This window comes from Staurois parvus, unplaced genomic scaffold (assembly GCF_062004578.1).
Source record: "Staurois parvus isolate SC_StPar_1 unplaced genomic scaffold, SC_StPar_1.0 ptg000477l, whole genome shotgun sequence".
In the NCBI taxonomy this organism is placed as follows: Eukaryota; Metazoa; Chordata; class Amphibia; order Anura; family Ranidae; genus Staurois; species Staurois parvus.
Window position 1 is genome coordinate 900,684 of NW_028318273.1, and position 19,195 is coordinate 919,878.

A 19,195-nucleotide genomic window follows, 5' to 3' on the forward strand; every position below is an offset into this window, starting at 1 on the left:
GTGGAGGGAAGTAAAAATAAAAAACTAAAATAATACAGTTGCATAAGTGTGCACACCCTTAAACTAATTCTTTGTTGAAGCACCTTTTGATTTTATATACATTTTGGGTATGAGTATCAGCATGGCACATCTTGACTTGGCAATATATGCCCACTCTTCCTTGCATAAACACTCCAAATCTGTCAGATTGCGAAGGCATCTCCTGTGCACAGCCCTCTTCAGATCACCCCCCAGATTTTTGATCAGATTCAGATCTGGGCTCTGGCTGGGCCATTCCAAAACTTTAATCTTCTGGTGAAGCCATTCCTTTGTTGATTTGGATGTATGCTTTCGGTCGTTGTCATGCTGAAAGATGAAGTTCCTCTTCATGTTCAGCTTTCAAGCAGAAGCCTGACGGTTTTGTGCCAATATTGACTGGTATTTGGAACTGTTCATAATTCCCTCTACCTTGACTAAGGCCCCAGTTCCAGCTGAAGAAAAACAGCGCCAAAGCATGCTGCCGCCACCACCATGCTCCACTGTGGGTATGGTGTTCTTTGGTGATGTGCAGTGTTATTTTTGAGCCAAACATATCTTTTGGAAATATGGCTAAAAAGTTCAACCTTGGTTTCATCAGACCATAACACATTTTCCCACATGCTTTTGGGAGACTTCAGATGTGTTTTTGCAAAATTCAGCGGGGCTTGGATGTTTTTCTTCGTAAGAAAAGGCTTCCGTCTTTCCACTCTACCCCATAGCCCAGACAGATGAAGAATATGTGAGATTGTTGTCACATGTACCACACAGCCAGTACTTGCCAGATATTCCTGCAGCTCCTTTAATGTTGCTGTAGGCCTCTTGGCAGCCTCCCAGACCAGTTCTCTCCTTGTCTTTTTATCAATTTTGGTATTGTCACTGTTGTGCAATATTTTCTCCACTTGATGATGACTGTCTTCACTGTGTTCCATGGTATATCTAATGCCTTGGAAATTCTTTTGAACCCTCCTCCTGACTGAAATCTTTTAACAATGAGATCCCTCTGATGCTTTGGAAGCTCTCTGCGGACCATGGCTTTTGCGGAAGGATGTAACTAAGAAAATGTCAGAAAAGACCTACTAAAACAGCTGAATTTTATTTGGGGTTAATCAGAGGCACTTTACATTATGGCATGTGATTGCTTAATTCTGAACACAGCCACATCCCCATTTCTTATAAATGGGGTGTGCACACTTATGCAACCGCAGTATTTTAGTTTTTTATGTTTACTCCCCCCCCCCCCCCCTAAAAGATTTCAGTTTGTTTTTCAATTGAGTTTTACAGTTTATAGGTCACATTAAAGGTGGAAAAAGTTCAGAAATTATTTTTCTTTGTCTCATTTTTTTACATCACAGAAACCTGACATTTTAACATGGGTGTGTAGACTTTTTATATCCACTGTATATACACATACACACACACAAACATACACTGCTGAAAAAAATTAAAGGAACACTTTGAAAACACATCAGATCTTAATGGGGAAAAATATCATGCTGGCTATCTATACTGGTATGAACTGGGTAATGCGTTAGGAACTTACAGATGCCCCATCGTTTGATGGAAATGAAAATTATCAACCTACGGGGCTGAATTCAAAGACACCACAAAAATCAAAGTGAAAAAATTATGCAGCAGGCTAGTCCATTTTGCTGAAATTTCATTGCAGCAGCTCAAAGAAATGCTAGTAAACAAAACAGTTGTACTCCCAGTCGATACTCGGTAATCACTGGGCACCGGCCCCCTACCCAGAGATGCAAAATCACGTGTATATATACGTGATTATGTGCACCTGTGCCGCCCTGAAGCAGTATTTCTGCTATATGGTGGTCGGGAAGCGGTTAAAAACTGTCCAGGGGCGGCGTGCCCAAGATGGCAACTGGACAAGTCGCTTAAGCCGAAGCTCCGACGGCCCGATCCTTATCCACCGCCATCCAGGTGACATCAGCTTGTAAAGGCTAATAGGGAGACCCCGCCATCCCTGCCGGGATGCAGCAGAGAAGCATCGGGCCCATTTGGCTCCCCTCCATGACAGCAGTCCAGCGAGGCCTACCGCAGCCGGGTGAGGCCACGTGATCACCCGGTTCGCGCATCACAGTGCGAGGGGGGATTGCAGTACATTGCACCCCCCCCGCCCGAATTGGTGGGCAGCCGATCGAGGGTCCCGCCGTCCCCGTCAGGACGCATTGGAGGAGTGTTGGGCACCCACCATCAGTGGCAGCGGTGCGGTGAGGCCCAGTGCGGCCTGGTGAGGCCTCCGGAACACCGGGATCACACCCAGCAGGGTGCCGAGTGAGTGCGGCACACAGTATGAGGGGAAATTGTCGTCCATCGCCCCCCCAAGGATCAGCAAACACCTTTCCCCGGACCATTGGGGCCCCCCCCACATGAACCCAGAGAGCCTACAATAAAGGCCTGGAAAACCCCCTGCAGCAGTAAGCTGTATTGCAATTAGGCCTGCAGGAGCTGAACCCTCTGCAGGTATTCACCAGGGGAATACAGAGGCAATACCTGCATCCCCTCCACAGGAATTTAAACCCAGCACTCTGAGGAATCCACAGGCCCACAGCACCTGTATTTGCCTATCCTCCCAAGTATTCTGAGGCCTATACTGAGATCCCTGGCCTGTCTATGGATTTTTATCCCCCCCTTCTCCTTTTTTATATGTTCTGGGGGGCCCAGCTTGAGCCCAAAGAAAATGGCAGTATAATACCTTGAGCCTTGTCACAAGGAGGTGGGACTATGCAACCATAACAAAAAGAGTCACCGCTGACATAGGGAAAACAGATAGGAGATCTGCCACCCCTCGCTCCAGATCCCCTCGACGTCCAGGTGGTCCTGCCAATCGCAGCATTCCGGAGCTATTCCGGTCACAGACCCCGGAACACACGGAAGCATCCTCCCACGTGTCTCCCCTACACTCGCCTCATAGGGAGACTCCTCCACAGACCAAGAGCTCAACCGTAGCTATCCCAACCTGCCATTCTGACACCTCCCCTCTCACCATAGGGGATTTGAAAGCGGTTGCATCAGATATTAAAGGGACTCTCTCTGCGGCAATAGCGGAGTTACATATCGATATGCAGGCAGTGGCTCACAGGCTTGACGCAGTAGAGGATAAAGTTATCACGCAAGATCTTGCCATTCATGATATGCGCAAGCTGGTTGATACGCACACTATGCACCTAAGAGATCTCGATCGTCACATCGAAGACCTGGACAACAGGGGAAGACGACATAATTTAAGGGTGCCTGGTGTCCCTGAGGCAATTGAGCCTGGCCAACTTGCCCAAACGCTCTTAACCATCTTTAATGATCTTTTGGACAGACCACAGGAATCTCCAATTGAGATCGAATGCCTTCATAGAGCTCTACATTCTAGAGGCAGAGACACTGACCCCCCGAGAGATATAGTTTGCTGTTTAATCGACTTCCGACTTAAGGAAGAAATACTACGTACAGCTCGAGATAAAAACCGCGTGCTGTATCATGAAACAGAAATCAAATTATTTCAAGATCTCTCCCACCTCACCTTGCAACATAGGAAGGACCTACGCCCTTTACTAGATCTACTTCGCTCCAGGGGTATTGCCTACCGTTGGAAGTTCCCGTTTGGTCTTTCAGCAACACATATGGGGAGATCAGCTCTCATGATATTCCTGGAAGATCTTGCACCATTCTGTGAAACCTTGAATATCCCACTACTGGACATACCCAACTGGTCCAGTGAATCTCATCCTCAATCTCAGTCAGATGAAGACCCCATGGAGGCGCACTCCACTGGACACTCTGGGGGAGAAAGACAACGCAGAACATCACACTGCACCTCAGCCTCCCCTGTACGACGAAGGCTCATTACTGGAGACAGTCTACCAGCATCACCAGCACATCGCAAGGCGTGTCACGAATGACTCCTCTCCATTCTCCCATATCCTTGCACCTGCTTATCAACATTCCCCCAATCTGAGGCTTCTCTACAAGCTTATCGAATGTGTTAAGTACTTTTCCTTTAATCCACGGTTCCACTCCACCGTTCATTAAAAACCACCTGTGCTCCTTGGGAGTGGACGTTAGGGTATGTGTATCACATCAAAATGTCATACCTCCTCTGTATACTATCTATCAGTTATATATGTTCACATATTTTGAATGTAATTACGGAGATCATTTTCGCTTTTGCTCCCGGTGGGCTGTGTGGTGATGATGCTAATGGAGCCGCGGTTCATACTCCTGCTGGCCCTGGAGCTTATTTGGTTGGTCAGTAATGACCTACAGCATCAAACTGCTAGCCCTGACGGAAACCGGAGTGTGGATCTGTTTGGGATCCAGAGACACAGTCTAATCCCTTTTTAGACATACACCTGAGTCGCTGAATCCCAAACGCATTTTGAAAGTGACGTACTTAGATAAGGAACCTTTACGATTCTGATTTTTGTGTCTTAATACCACGGTTTGTTAAGGTCAGCTGACCCTATCTGGAGGAAACGTATTTTATAATCCCTGAGGTACCTCAGGAATAGCCTTTACACTCTTATTTACTATCTATACTGCAGCCCTGTGGTACTGCTCGTACGTGACCATACCATACATAGGTGTATAACTTGCTCATAATGTCTCCCAGAGAGTGATACTTACATACGGACCCATAGGATTCTTTACCAGCTTAGCCAGCTTTCCGCCATGTCTGCACCTTGATTTATATATGAATATTTGGGTCAATGTAGACACTATACCAATATTTTGGTCATGCTACTCCCCCACTCTCCATACATTATTTCCCTCCCACATAGTACTCTTGACTACCTTAACATGCTTCTCAGTATCTGACATGTCACATACCTCCTAACTACTCGTATACAAGGTGATATCTCAGCTATAAGGTATGGGACCTCCCTATTTGATAGTTGCACTTCTGGTTCATTTCATAGTTGGGTTAATTTTTGATCTATAAATTTAGTTGATTTAATCCATGCTCTCAATAGACCACAGATTCTGAATGCCTCCTGTTCACCGGCCTACCACAGACTAGTAGGCGCTGGGGCGTTCCGCATTCATAATACTGGCTTGTTGTACAGCATAAAATGCCTCGGTTGGGGCCAATATTTATATTGTTTCTGGGATACATTTTAACCGGATGGATGGCGTGTGGCCTGCATCCCGGTATATTCCTATGTTATGTTATTGATATTGCCTTGCAATGTTTCGTATAAAGTTGGTATCGTTAATCGGAACTGATACAGTTTATGAAGACCTTTTCGCAGTGGCCTGCTTGTTTGCACTGTACGGTTCAAAGTCATCTGCAGAAAAAGACTAATTAAAGGTATTCAGTTTAATTTGTGATAATATGTTTTAGAGGTATAAATATGCCATCACTCTATTGAATAGCACAATCTCAGTGCCTATCCAAGACAATATTTTGTACATTCAAACTCATAGGATTCTTCATTTAGAACATACCACCTTCACACCTATTACTGTGCATCTCCACCTATGAGCCTTTCTATTGGTGCACATGAGTATCTACAATATTATAGCTACTATGTCTCTGCACGTACTATCTCCCACCTGTGTCCCCACCCCGATAAGAATCAATTACCTCTCTGTTAAATTTAGCCACTTCCCACCTATATCCGTGTGTCACGGCCACCTTATGTTGGATTCCTTCCCCTATACACTTCTCGTTCGTGAGAAAAGAACATCTTAAGATTATGCTGTAAACTCCCAATAAGGCCGCCTCTGGGTTCGACACTTCTCCAAGTTTAATTCCATATTCCTGTACAACGCCTTAATATATAACCATTCCATAAGAGTTTTATTACGAGATGGAGTAGCTGGACTACTTCATCTCTGGAGTTTAGTTTGTGAAGGAAGTTGTAGGAACATATACCAACACATATACAGTGGGGATCGAAAGTTTGGGCACCCCAGCTAAAAATTTGTATTAATGTGCATAAAGAAGCAAAGGAAAGATGGAAAAATCTTCAAAAGGCATCAAATTACAGATTAGACATTCTTATAATATATGTTTTTTGTTTTCTGTTATTTTGAAAGTGTAAATGATGGAAATAAAATCTAACTTTTGTTGACATATTATAAGAATGTCTAATCTGTAATTTGATGCCTTTTGGAGATTTTTCCATCTTTCCTTGGCTTCTTTATGCACATTAATACAAATTTTTAGCTGGGGTGCCCAAACTTTTGATCCCCACTGTATATGGGTTTATATTGTACACACCTAACACTTCTCTTCATCTTTTCTTGATCTTTTGACTTTTCCGCTCTATAATTTTTATTTCTATTGCTACGTTTCCATAACCCCCTACTTGTGTGTTTCTCCCCCCCCCCAATTTTTTTTTTCTTCCCTCCTCGATACCCATTTGGTGTCACTATAGAATTTGAGCAATTCTTTTTTTGTATACAAAACAATGGCTACCAAACACGCATCTAAGCGAACATACCGTACACTTTCCGTGGCCTCTCTTAATGCAAGGGGCCTGAATGTACCGGAGAAAAGCTCACAACTTCGTACATGAAAAGCCTTCGAGCAGATGTGCTCTTTATATAAGAAACTCATTTTCGTTCTGATCACATCCCTAGACTCTCCAATGCAAATTACGCAATGGCATATCACTCAGGTAACACCGAGGTAAAAGCAAAGGTGAATCCATTTTACTCTCCAAAACGCTCCTGCTTACAATCACTGAATCTCTCGAGGATCCGGAAGGAAGGTTCCTCTTTCTTAAAGGCACCCTTTATAACAAGCCACTTACTTTAGCCAACATTTACAGTCCCAATACAGCACAAGTAAGCTTTTTCTGTAAAATCTCCAAAATACTTGCTACATTTCAATCGGGTATTTTGATTCTTGGAGGCAATTTTAATGTAGCACTGAACTCATTAGAAGACACTTCAACAGGTTTTTCATCCAAACCTTTCAAAGCACTTAAACAGATTAAAATTGAATTGAACGACCTTCTTCTTCATGATACATGGCGTACCCTTCCCCCTTCTGACAAAGACTACACCTTTTATTCCGCACCTCACAAACACCATTCCAGAATCAACTTTTTCTCTCACAAAAAGACTTACATACATTGAAATCTGCCTTGATCGAACCAATGATTCTATTCAACTCCCCAATGCACCAGCCACATCCAAAACATGGAGATTAGACCCCTTTCTCCTTACAGACTCATCCATCACCCTCGAAATCTGTGAATCTTTGACCAACTATTTTAAAGAAAATACATCCCTGGAAACGACCCCCCTCATACAGTGGGAAGCACACAAATGCATAATACGTGGACTTCTGCTGTCTATCTCCGCATAGCAAAAATGCCTAGCTCAGGCATCTTTTACTTCTTTACTTCAAAAAGTTTGTACACTTGAATGCTCACATAAACGCTCCAGGGCCGTAAAATCTGCTACTGAGCTGGATCAGGCGCGCAAACAACTTCAAGATATCGTGGAAAAGAAAACCAAACGTAATTTTACTTTACAACAGAAACTCTTCTATGAACATGGAAATAAGAGTGGCAAGTTTTTAACCCAGGCTTTGCAATCTAAAAGGGCGGCTCGACACATTCATCGGATCAAATCCAAACAAGGACGCTTACTTAAAACTACAACAGCTATCGTAGCCGAATTTGAGAAATATTATTCTACCCTTTAAAACTTGCCCTTACCATCTAAACCGACAGGAGATACTAGACTACGTAAGACCATTATTCAGACCTTCCTTGCCCAATACCTTCCCAAATCATCAAAAGATTTCGATGGAGCTCTGACCCTGACGAAACTACAACAGGCCATTACACAATTGAAACCTGTTAAAAGCCCAAGACCTGACGGATTTGTAACTTCATATTACAAAGCTTTCATGGACATCTTAGCACATCCATTTCTACAGGCCTTCAATTCATTAGATACGCCAGGGCAGTCCATGCGCCATCTCTCTGAAGCTCATATTATGGTTATACCGAAAGAGAACAAAGACCAAACATCCCCAGTGAATTATCGTCCGATTTCCCTACTGAATGTTGATTTAAAGATCTTTGCCAAAATCCTGGCCAATCGTCTACTACATATCATAGATCCCATTATATCAACGGACCAGGTGGGATTTGTACCCAGTAGAGAGGCTAGAGACAATACAATAAGGGCCATAAATATACATTGGTTAACTCAAAAGAAACAACCCGGCTTCTTTCTTTCTTTAGACGCCAAGAAGGCTTTTGACAGACTGGCATGGGAGTACATGGAGGCCGTTTTGATTAGCCTTGGGCTGCCTCCACGTTTCCTGACATTTATCATGTCTCTATATACAACACCCACAGCTAAAGTGCGAGTCAATGGCCACCTTTCAGATCCCTTTTCGATAGGCAATGAGACCAGACAGGGATGCCCATTATCCCCCCTCCTATTCATATTTACATTGGAACCTTTGTTGAACTGCATTAAACAGAATGAAAGCATCAAGGGGATTTTGATCAATGGCAAAATTCATAAAATAGCGGCCTTTGCAGACGAATATATTACTTTTCCTAACAGACTCACATATCACGCTACCCAATCTGCTACAAGATTTCAAATTGTTTCAGTATTTGGCTAACTTCAAAATCAACTTTTCTAAATCCCAAGCCCTTAATGTCTCATTAACCCAAGATATGATTAGACAAGTGAAATCAAATTTTCCTTTTACCTGGCAGTCCGAGGCCATCACTTATTTAGGAATCCAATTACCAACTCACCTTACCGAACTCTATGCTAAAAACTTCTTACCCCTCTTGCGTAGTATCACCAAAGGCCTTCAGACATGGAACAAGCCTTTTTTTCTCTTGGTTTGGTAGAGCAGCTATCCTCAAGATGAATGTGCTCCCTAGAATATTGTATCTACTGCAAACGATTCCATTCAAATTACCGAATTCCATCTTTAAATCAAATAAAACGCTCTGTACCTCCTTTCATTGGTGTAATAACCACCCGAGAGTTGGCTTTGACCAACTTACCATGCTCAAGAAAAGTGGAGGTATTGGATTACCTGATATCACCCGCTACTACAGGTCTTGTCACCTAGCAAGAATAGTAGACTGGTCTACGAACCGCAATCGTAAGGCTTGGGTTAATGTGGAAGCTGATTTCTCGGGGATTCCGCTTGCCACTTCCCCTTGGCTGAAAAACTCTCACATTCCTTCTGAGTTCAGGGAACACCCTCTCATAGGCCCCACTTTATTCTGTTGCCATCAGTTGACTCAGAAAAAAGAGCTCTCTTCCTCTCAGGGCCCTCTAACTCCGATCAAAATGAATCCGGACTTTCCACCGGGTATGTCACAGGCCTTTCTTGCCAGATATAACCCCGTGGATAATTTGAAAGTACATCAACTTTTCAAAGATCATAGGTTCTTATCTAGAGACGACATTACAAAGAAATGGCTATCCCTGATCCTGACACCATGGATGAATAGACAACTCCACCATTTTATACAGATCTCCCCACATCTAAAAGATTGGCCACTTACTCCATTTGAGAAACTTTGCTCTACAGACTCCCCCCAGAGACATGTTGTATCTAAGCTCTACAACTATCTTGAAAACACCATTACCCTTCAGTCTCGGAAAGCCTGTAGGGCCTGGTGTTTCGACCTACAACTTCAATTATCGCCAGAGGACTGGGACCACATTTATGAACATATGCATAAAGGGTCCATATGTGTCTCCACGCAAGAAAGCAACTATAAACTATATTCTAGATGGTACAGAGTTCCGTCCCTGCTTCATAAATTTGATCCTAACATCTCAGATTTATGCTGGAGGTGTCACCGGGCAACAGGTACGCTCCTACATATATGGTGGGATTGACCACTACTACAGCCCTTCTGGGGAAAAGTTCGAGACATAATCACACAGGTAACTACATACACCCTAGACCTTTCCCCCCACACAATTTTTAATCCACCACTCCTCACTTCCTTTTAGGACCTATCATAAGTCGCTTGTCTTGCATATGATAAACGCGGCAAAACAGTGTATTCCGAACCACTGGCGCTCAGAACATGTTCCCACTGTTCGAGAATGGTTTTTTCGGGTCATCAGGATTGAGGAAATGGAGGAACTGATTTCAGTGGCAAAGGAACACCCCGAGAGATTCAGGAAGATTTGGGCTTGTTGGAATCAATTCAAAACTACCACTACTTATCGCCTTTTAATGAATGGAAAATCCACACCACTAACTGAAAGATTAGACACTAGGCAATAAAACGGAATACCCTGCTCAATGTAGACTTTTTTTTTAGGATATTCATTTGAATGAGCTGAGACTTGGTAGCGTGGAATACCTTCAAAGCTTTTACCTCAGGAGTTACCTCATGGATTGAGCCTAAGCGGATTGTATCTTAAGCTAGATGAAGAGTTTCTCTTAGTTTGGCCAATGCATAATGATGTGACTGGTTTAGCTGCAATTACCTAATTACCCCCCCCTTTTTTTTTTTTCTCTTTCCCTCTCTCTCCCCCTCCCCTTTAAGATGTCACCTTCCACATCTCTCTTCAATCGATTCTCCGTTCTCTTTTCTGACTTTTCTTTTTCTCACACCTTTTACACACCAAGGAAGGAACAGAACATCTACCCACATAAGGTGTGACTATTTTTTTTAAAAAGTAACCTACATTTTCTAGATACGGACACACATGGCATATATGCCCTCAGATGACATTCCTGCCCTACACCCCACTATCCGTTTACCAGAGAACTCCCTACTCAGTGGATCATTGTCCATTATACTTATCTATCTTACCTAATATAATCATTATATCTACTGGTATGTAATATTCATTTGATATATTGTGATATTCTGCCTCGAGATGAATCACACTTTAAGCCGACATCTTATGACCTGTCTGCGTTATGGGAGAATATATGCTATGTCTATGCACGGACTGTGATCCGTATCTGTATATGACTTGATATGCCTTTCATATTTCAATAAAATACTTTTTTGGGAAAAAAAAAAAACTGTCCATTTCAGTTTCGGTTTACGGCCAAGTGCATCATGAATTTTCGGTTTCGGCACCAGAATTTTCATTTCGGTGCACCACTAACCTAAACTGTCTGTACAAACCAGACAAAGTTCTAATGGCCATGGTGGTCAAGTGCCTGTACATCTACGACTTGTAAACTGTAACAGTTCGGAGGATAAAATGAACTTTGTATTCTACAGCTCTGAGTTCAACAGCATTGCAGTTGCTGCATAGCAATTGCAATGCTGTTGAACTCAGAGCTGTAGAATACAAAGTACAGCTTTGATCTGATCGGATGTCCCCCACTATAATGTACAGCGCTGAGCAAACGTTTTGGCGCTATACAAATACTGTATAATAATAATAATAATAATAATAATGTCTTATCTGCTGTCCAAAGTAAGGAGTACTTTGACAAGCTTCTACGCTTCAAAACTCTTGGAAAAAAGCTTGATGTTACTATCTGCTTCTGTGCGTTCTAATTTTGGAATGGAAAATGTTGATGTTCTTTTGTTAGTCCAACGTGTAGATTTTAAACATTTGTGGGATATTTTTTTACATTGTTCAGCCCTAACATGGCCGAATGAGATTTTCTGTGTAAGAAAGCAGGTATCTACACTTTAGATAGATACACTTTAGATTTCCCATTTAAGTTAAAATTAACCAGGGGGGGCTGGTCGAATAATGTAAAAATAACTAACTAGGTGCTTTCCCACCACTGTTGACATGTAGCCTTTTTGTACAGTTCCCATTACTTTGATATTTATGAGTCAGGCTGTGGAGTGATAGGGAAAAAAGAGAAGTATGGGTTTTTGTTTGTTTTAAAAGTAGTTGTCTCCCACCGGCTCTAAGTGTGAGAATGCATGACCGCTGATCACTGAGTTCTCCCCATTGTGAGCAGACAGCGATGACTAGTCACCGTTGTCTGTTCTACCCCCCCTTCCCCACCAATACAATGACAAAGTCCGGTTACCTTAGTGGACTCATACCAAAGGAATGTAATTACAAACTGACCAAAACCTTAAAACGTCATACTGTTGCTTGCCGTGGGAGTTGGCCATTTCCTTATATTCAAGTCCTATATTACCACAGACAAAACATGTAAGATCTCAATCTTGCATTAGAGCTTGCATTCATGCACGTGTACCTCACTGTGCAAGCAGGCGGGACTCCATGGCGGAAACACAGCATCTGTAGTTAAGTATTCTTGTTATATTTTCTAATATTCTTGTCATCTGTATCTATCATTACTGTCATAGTTTTAATAAATGTTATACTTATAAGTATGATAGCAGTGTAATGAAAGTAGGAAAGTAGTGTGATCTCTCTTTGCACAAATCAAATACAACTCCCCCCCCAAAAAAAACGTAAACTATTGTTTCTGTGATAAAATACAGAAACAATTTAATTTCTCCCAGGGCACTCTGGAGTGTCTGCAGCATGATCCATCTTTCTGCCTATAGCGGCAGAATACCTTTTTCCAGCCGGGGCGCCCTTGAAAATTATTTTCAGTCACAAGGCACCCCTGTCCAAGCCTTGGTTCACGTTACTGTGTGTTGCGGAATGCACGCAACATCACTCTCATTCCTCACACACAGACAAATCTTCTCCTTAGGGGTACCAAAGAATAGGGGAGAGGGTATCCTGCACTGTACTCCAAGATATGGAATGTACAGGTAAAAATTCATCTTATATTATTTTACAGTACAGGACACAGGTATAGTATTCATAGACCATGGTACATCCCCAAGCAATGAATTTGAGGGATGCCTTAAACACTGGAAACAGTAATGTGCTATAAGTCCCCATATATATTGGTTGACCGACTCATCCTCAGAATGCGGAGTTATCAGCATAACCAGAGAACTGCTGTCTGGAATAGACATATGCTGTAGGATATGAGAAGATAGGCAAGGTCATCAGATGGAAATAGATACTGTATATGCTCTCTCAGCTCTCAGTGCTTCCTTGTTAGGGGATCTCCTGACAACTTGGGTGTTGTCGGTCCTCTGAGACCTCTAGATTCCCTCATTCCTCTGGACCTGCCTAGTCATCTCGGCTCTCTTAATCCTCCAGACTGGCTTAACTGTCTCAACTCTCTCAGCCCTCTGGACAAGGAATCTTCTGTCTCCAGCAGTGGTCACTGACTTCTGAGTGTGATACATCTGTCTCCTAATAGGGACTTTTAACTATGCACAAACCTGTTATTTTAATGGGTGTGCACACCTGCACACTCCGTCTGCTGGTCTTCTGCAAGACCTGGACACTGGGTTGAAGACTTCTTCCCTCACAAAATTCTTCAAAGTCTCCCAACTCCGAATCCCAAACTGGGAATACCAAAACCCAGAAAAAAGCAAAAGATCAGTTTTCTCCTCTCTAAAATAGATATTCCAGAGCTCTGCACTCTGCACATATGTGAACCCCGTGTCTGTGCTACAAAATGTGTAGAAAGCTTAGTATGTCATAGGCAGGTGTTATCCAGGGTAGCCTATGCATCCATCCACAGTGCGTGTTCCCAGCACCAATACAAGCTGCAGAAAATAAATCTCACACTTGAGCTAGCAAAGGTGATAACAGTGTAGTATTTATTGCACCATGAGAGTCACATTCATAGCACACCTAACAAAAAAAGCAATATATTGTCTATCAATACAAAACTGCTGTAACTCGCTTAGAAAGTCACTGCTGACCTATATCATGCAGCAGCGTGACGTCGGCACTAAAGTTTCTGCCCCCTCATTTCATGAGTTGGTAGCTGGTGTTTCTTTACACTGGGAAGGGTCTGGCAACAATCTGAGTTGTTGGTGGAGGATTTATAATACATATGTGTTCTGGACTATACAGGACTTTTTTGCACTTCATGTATTTTTCAGCAATTCATGTACTTTTATACATATATACTTTATTATTTTTGTGATATTATACTGCACTCTAGGACTGATGGATTTATATTTATGTTGATTTTTGTACTTTATATAGACATGCGAATGATTGCTGCACTTTGTGATTAATTGTTGCATTGTGAATATGTGGTGCTGCAAGTGATTATCTTTATAGTTCAGCAAGGTATTTGTATATCAACCTGCTAGCAGCCTCCTTTATCACAGCACGGGCCTTATACAAGATAGAACCAAAGAAACAGAATTTCCCCAGGACATCCTTTGGGGTGTGGTACTTGAGAAGAACCCCAGGTTCATCATATTGGCTTTTGCCTATATAATGACTGGAAGTATGTAACCCTCTGTAAAAAGAATCTACTAGTAATAGCACCATACCATTCTCAAGGGAATTGGAAGGAATTCCATTTATGGGGGTGCAAGAGACATCAGGAATGTCTGAGGTGTAAAGGCTGCCTAGAAGATGGTTGACAGAAAGGATCCAGCATGGTATACATTGATAAGTACTGTGGTTGTACTCTGTTATTGCAAAGACCCTCAGAGTGAGGTTTCAAGTAAAAAAAAAATAGAAGGTGAGAAAAGATTGGATTAGAACTGAAGCAGAAAGCCCTCCTCTGTTCAGTCTCAGTCTTGAAAGCTCTATTGTGTACACCTAAAAAGGAAAGGAAAAGAGTAATCCAAGGTCCTATAACAAAGGTGTAAGGTACAGATCGGGGAAAACTAGTAAGGAGTGCAGCAAGAAGACAATGCGGGATATTTACTAAAGCTGGATCACTCAGATTTCGGTACTGTGCATGGTAGCAAATCAGCTTTTAACTTCAGCTTGTTCAATTAAGATTTGGCAATGATCTAATATAATACATTTCAATAATATGTTGTCTAAACCATTCAGTAATTTGTGCCATAGATCAAAAGATTGTTAGTCAGTGTATTATCAGATGAAGAATGACAAAATCTATTAAGGCTGCCTGACAGAGGCAGCCATCAGAAAAGAGGTGGGGATTACTTAGGATGAATTCACACTACCACTTTACCTCTCTGGTTGTTCGTTACAACTGCAGTGGGTAGTAATGCGGTGCTCGATTCAGTGCATCACACAGATACAAACTTTATTAGAAGTGTACAAAGTACACTCCATTCAAGTCACTGTACAGCAGAGCGATGCAATGTACTTCTGTACAGTGCCATGAGGGTCTGTACAGTGTGCTTTGCTTAAATTCAAACAATTGGTTTCTGTGTGTCCTCATGATGACATTCATTTTACTGTACAGTAAAATGCCTGTCACTGCACCATGTGTGAATTCAGCCGCACTGTGGTAAGCTCTAACTGAAAGGAAGGCATAGATATCATGAAAACACATGTAATTTCAGGTGATCAAGAACTAACCTCTGTACTCCAGGTAGGGCTGGAAGTGTTTAATAGTCACAGAATCTCAGAAAAGATCCCCTATGCCTGGAAATGGGCAATATCCCTGATCTACCTTTTATAACCAGGATTAGAGTAAGGAAACTGTAAACATACCTTGGTAATTTGATATGAAATTTGGAAAATAATGGGCATTTCTAGAAGCCTTGAAGGAAGTGCCTGAAGTATTGAGGTAATTACAGGTGAAACTCGAAAAATTAGAATATCGCGCAAACGTTATTTTATTTTAGTAATGTAACGTAAAAGGTGAAACTAATATATGAGAGACTCATTACATGCAAAGCAAGATAGTTCAAGCCGTGATTTGTCATAATTGTGATGATTATGGCTTACAGCTCATGAAAACCCCAAATCCACAATCTCAGAAAATTAGAATATTGCGAAAAGGTGCAATATTCTAGGCTCAAAGTGTCCCACTCTAATCAGCTAATTAAGCCATAACACCTGCAAAGGGTTCCTGAGCCTTTAAATGGTCTCTGAGTCTGGTTCAGTAGGAATCACAATCATGGGAAAGACTGCTGACCTGACATGTGCAGAAAACCATCATTGATACCCTCCATAAGGAGGGAAAGCCTCAAAAGGTAATTGCAAACGGAGTTGGATGTTCCCAAAGTGCTGCATCAAAGCACATTAATAGAAAGTTATGTGGAAGGGAAAAGTGTGGAAGAAAAAAGGGGCACAAAAGCAGCAGGGATGACAGCTTCCCAGCCCTCTCCATAACAACCAATGAAAAAAAGACCCAAGAAACAAGAATTTAATAGTGGTCAGCTTTCGTTCCTGCCAAAACACTGCTGCTCCAGAATACACTGGCAGAGGGTTTTTTTTTCTGCCACCAAACTCGCATGGTGTTGCATGTATTAATGGGTATAGTTTAACATTAGATATCCATTTTTAATTTCCACTAATGCAATTCTGATTCATATGTGCATCTATTGTTTAAACCAGTGGTTTCTCTAGCCTCTACCCTCCTGGCCACTGGTCTGGTAACTTCCCCGCTGTACTTCTGTTACATCGAGTGGTTATGTAGTTACGTCACAGCTTGCTGCAGTGAGCAGGCCTGGCAGTCTCAGATTCCCAGTCTGAACTGGCCATTGCTCATGCATCATCTGCCCTGGCTCTGACCTCAGCTTAGTCCCATCTCCATCCTCATCTCTGCCCCAACTACATCCTCATCTTAACCGAAAGGTCTGCCTACACACCCAGATCATCAAATGTAGTGCCGTTTCTCCTCATGGATGTGATGTTTGAAAAGACAGAAATTCTTCCTATTGGCACATGGAACTATGCATTTTTCAGAGAGACATGATATCAGTGGGGGTGATAAGACAGAATTAGAAGAAAGTAAGGTATACTGATTCACAATTTGTCAGCGATTTAATAGAGCATGGGCAGAGTATATGCAAGTGCGAATTTAGCAGGATACTGGAGTTGGACTTTCAAGAAAATGACTAGGCAAAGATGTCAGTACTATACTTGCAGATACTGCATCATAGGAGGAGAGAATGCAGGTCTTTGGTTCCACGTCAAGTAATCATATTTGCCATCTTTAGATTTAGGAACAAACTGAACCACCAACCTGTAACAAACCAGCAAACTTCACAACGCCCCATCCAAGTCGTTTACTGTCTGGTTCCACAAGGCTCATCTGATAGATATCAACTGCCAAAAATCTTTGCACTTGGTCTCCATCCTTCATAATTACTGTACATGCAATCAAATCACTGTTATCTGAGAAGAAAAAAAAGAAAGAAAAGTTCTTTGCTTTAAATAGGTCAGTCCACTATAATTTCATACAGCTGCTGAAAATAAGAATAAAGAAATAAATACATTCACAGGGGTGTGGACGCTTTTGAAAAAACTACTTGTCCAGGGACTAAATCTGGGTCCAATCTACTTGTCGCTCATGACAATCAACTTGTCCAGATGAAAATAAATAAATACATTTTAACCAAAACCATATTTAAATAGATATCCAACATGTCAAACCTTAAATTTGCATGAGCTCGTGAAATGGTGACACACTTCAGTACCCTACATTTTCTATAGGCAACGCCTTTAAAGCCCCTTATAGGTCATCAGTATAGCTTTACGGAAGAGGTCTTAGTAGGTGCTAGAATTATTGCTCTCATTCTGGCGTGCGTGGCGATATCTAACTTGTATCACAATGAACATTTTCATGCATGCTTTTTCTTTTGTCTCAAATTTTATTTCGAGGGGATGTTATGTGCTTGGGTGCAAATTTGATTTCTTTTTTACTATTAAAAAAAAAATTATTTTTTGATGACATGTTCTCTTTAATTAGACATGCAGGGTCTTTCAGACCCTGCATGTCTCCCATGTGCTCCCCTGAATGTAATGCAGTGCACATCGCACCGCATTACATTCTTTCCCGGCCTCAATGGTGAGCCCTGCTGCAGGGCTAATGGCTGAAAAAAGCTACCTGACAGATGCCTGGAAATACATGTCCCGGGCGTCGGGCGATACAAATTCAACATCACTGCATCCATAAACAATTACTGGCTATAGGTAAAGTACACAACAATATACTTTTCATAATCCAAAGCAACAAATTGATAAAAATCTCTCACGAGCCTAACTTCTCTAAAAGAAATGTGACTGCTGAGGGTTTATGGAAAGAATTAGGACATAAGAGCGCTCATTAACTTTTGAGGATCATCTCTAAATGTCTACTGTATCTGACAACCACCTCATGCCCATTGTAGAGAGAACCATAGCCAAACAATCTAAGGGCTGGTTCACACCACAAAGCGGTGCTGAAAAGGCGCGTTCTGTGCCTGTATACCATACTGTGTTCAAAACCCACTGTGATCTGTTGCAGGTGCCAATATGTTGTTACTGCAGTACCATGAGATTTGGTGTGGTGCATTTTTCAAAAGTAGTGCATGCGCTACGTTTTGTGCAGTCTGGTGTGATTTATAGATGAAAATATGCCACCAGCACACCAAGGATTCTCCAAATGGGCCCAAAGCTTTATTCTGCGGTTACAGCATATATACAAAGGCAACATTTTGGATTCATGCTGGGCCCCTTCATCAGGCAAATATGCTGTGACTGCTGAAGAAAGATGTGGAATCGTTTGGAGAATCCTTGGTGTGCTGGTGACATATTTTTTAGCTTTGAATGTCCACGGTTTCCAGCCAATCATCATTGCAGAACCCACTGACTCCGAACAGCCGCTGAATCAGATGTAAAATCACAATGCAAGGGAACACACAGATAGCAAACAGGAGCATGGACCATGTTCCAGTGCAACTCTGGTGTGAACCATCCCTTAAAGAGATATGATCTCACTTCGTAGAAAACTTTGCTCAATTTCTGTTACCTTAGCAGATTATCAGGTACTATAGCAGATTGCTGAATTCCCCTTTCCAAAAAAATAAAGATATGATTGGTACAGCAATAGGTATGTCATGTTTATTATAAAGAGAGAAGAGCATGTCCTGCTTCCTCTCAAAAGCACCGGAGGAAGATATGGCAGTGAACCACCTTCAATTACAGCACAGGGCAAGTGAAGATCAAACACACACACAATGCAGAGGCACACAGACTTATCCACACACAAAATTTCATGGTAGACACTCACACAATGTGTAAAGTTGGACATCACGGGGACGTGGCCAGCTTCGCATGCACTAGGACGTGTGCTCGGTGAGCTCTGCTCTGCATCCTGTAATTTATTCTGATTGGCACCTCGTTCTCCGGCTAAAATGGCATCTTAGGTCACCAGGGTGTGCTCCGACCCCCCCCTGCTGTCACTTGGTGCCCTGTTTATCCTCATCCGAGATGACTAAAAGGGGGAAAGAAATTTGGGCATTGCCTGATT

At 42.2% G+C, this 19,195-nt stretch overlaps 1 protein-coding gene across 2 annotated transcripts in view; it reads right to left on the reverse strand.

Moving 5' to 3' along the window:
• CLEC16A (C-type lectin domain containing 16A) overlaps window positions 1-19,195 on the reverse strand; it is a 420,420-nt gene that overhangs the window by 231,262 nt on the left and 169,963 nt on the right. For both annotated transcript variants that reach the window (XM_089689496.1, XM_089689495.1), the window contains exon 4: window positions 16,928-17,079. In XM_089689496.1, coding sequence (XP_089545622.1) covers window positions 16,928-17,079 — 152 coding nt within the window. The remainder of the gene's footprint in view (window positions 1-16,927; window positions 17,080-19,195) is intronic.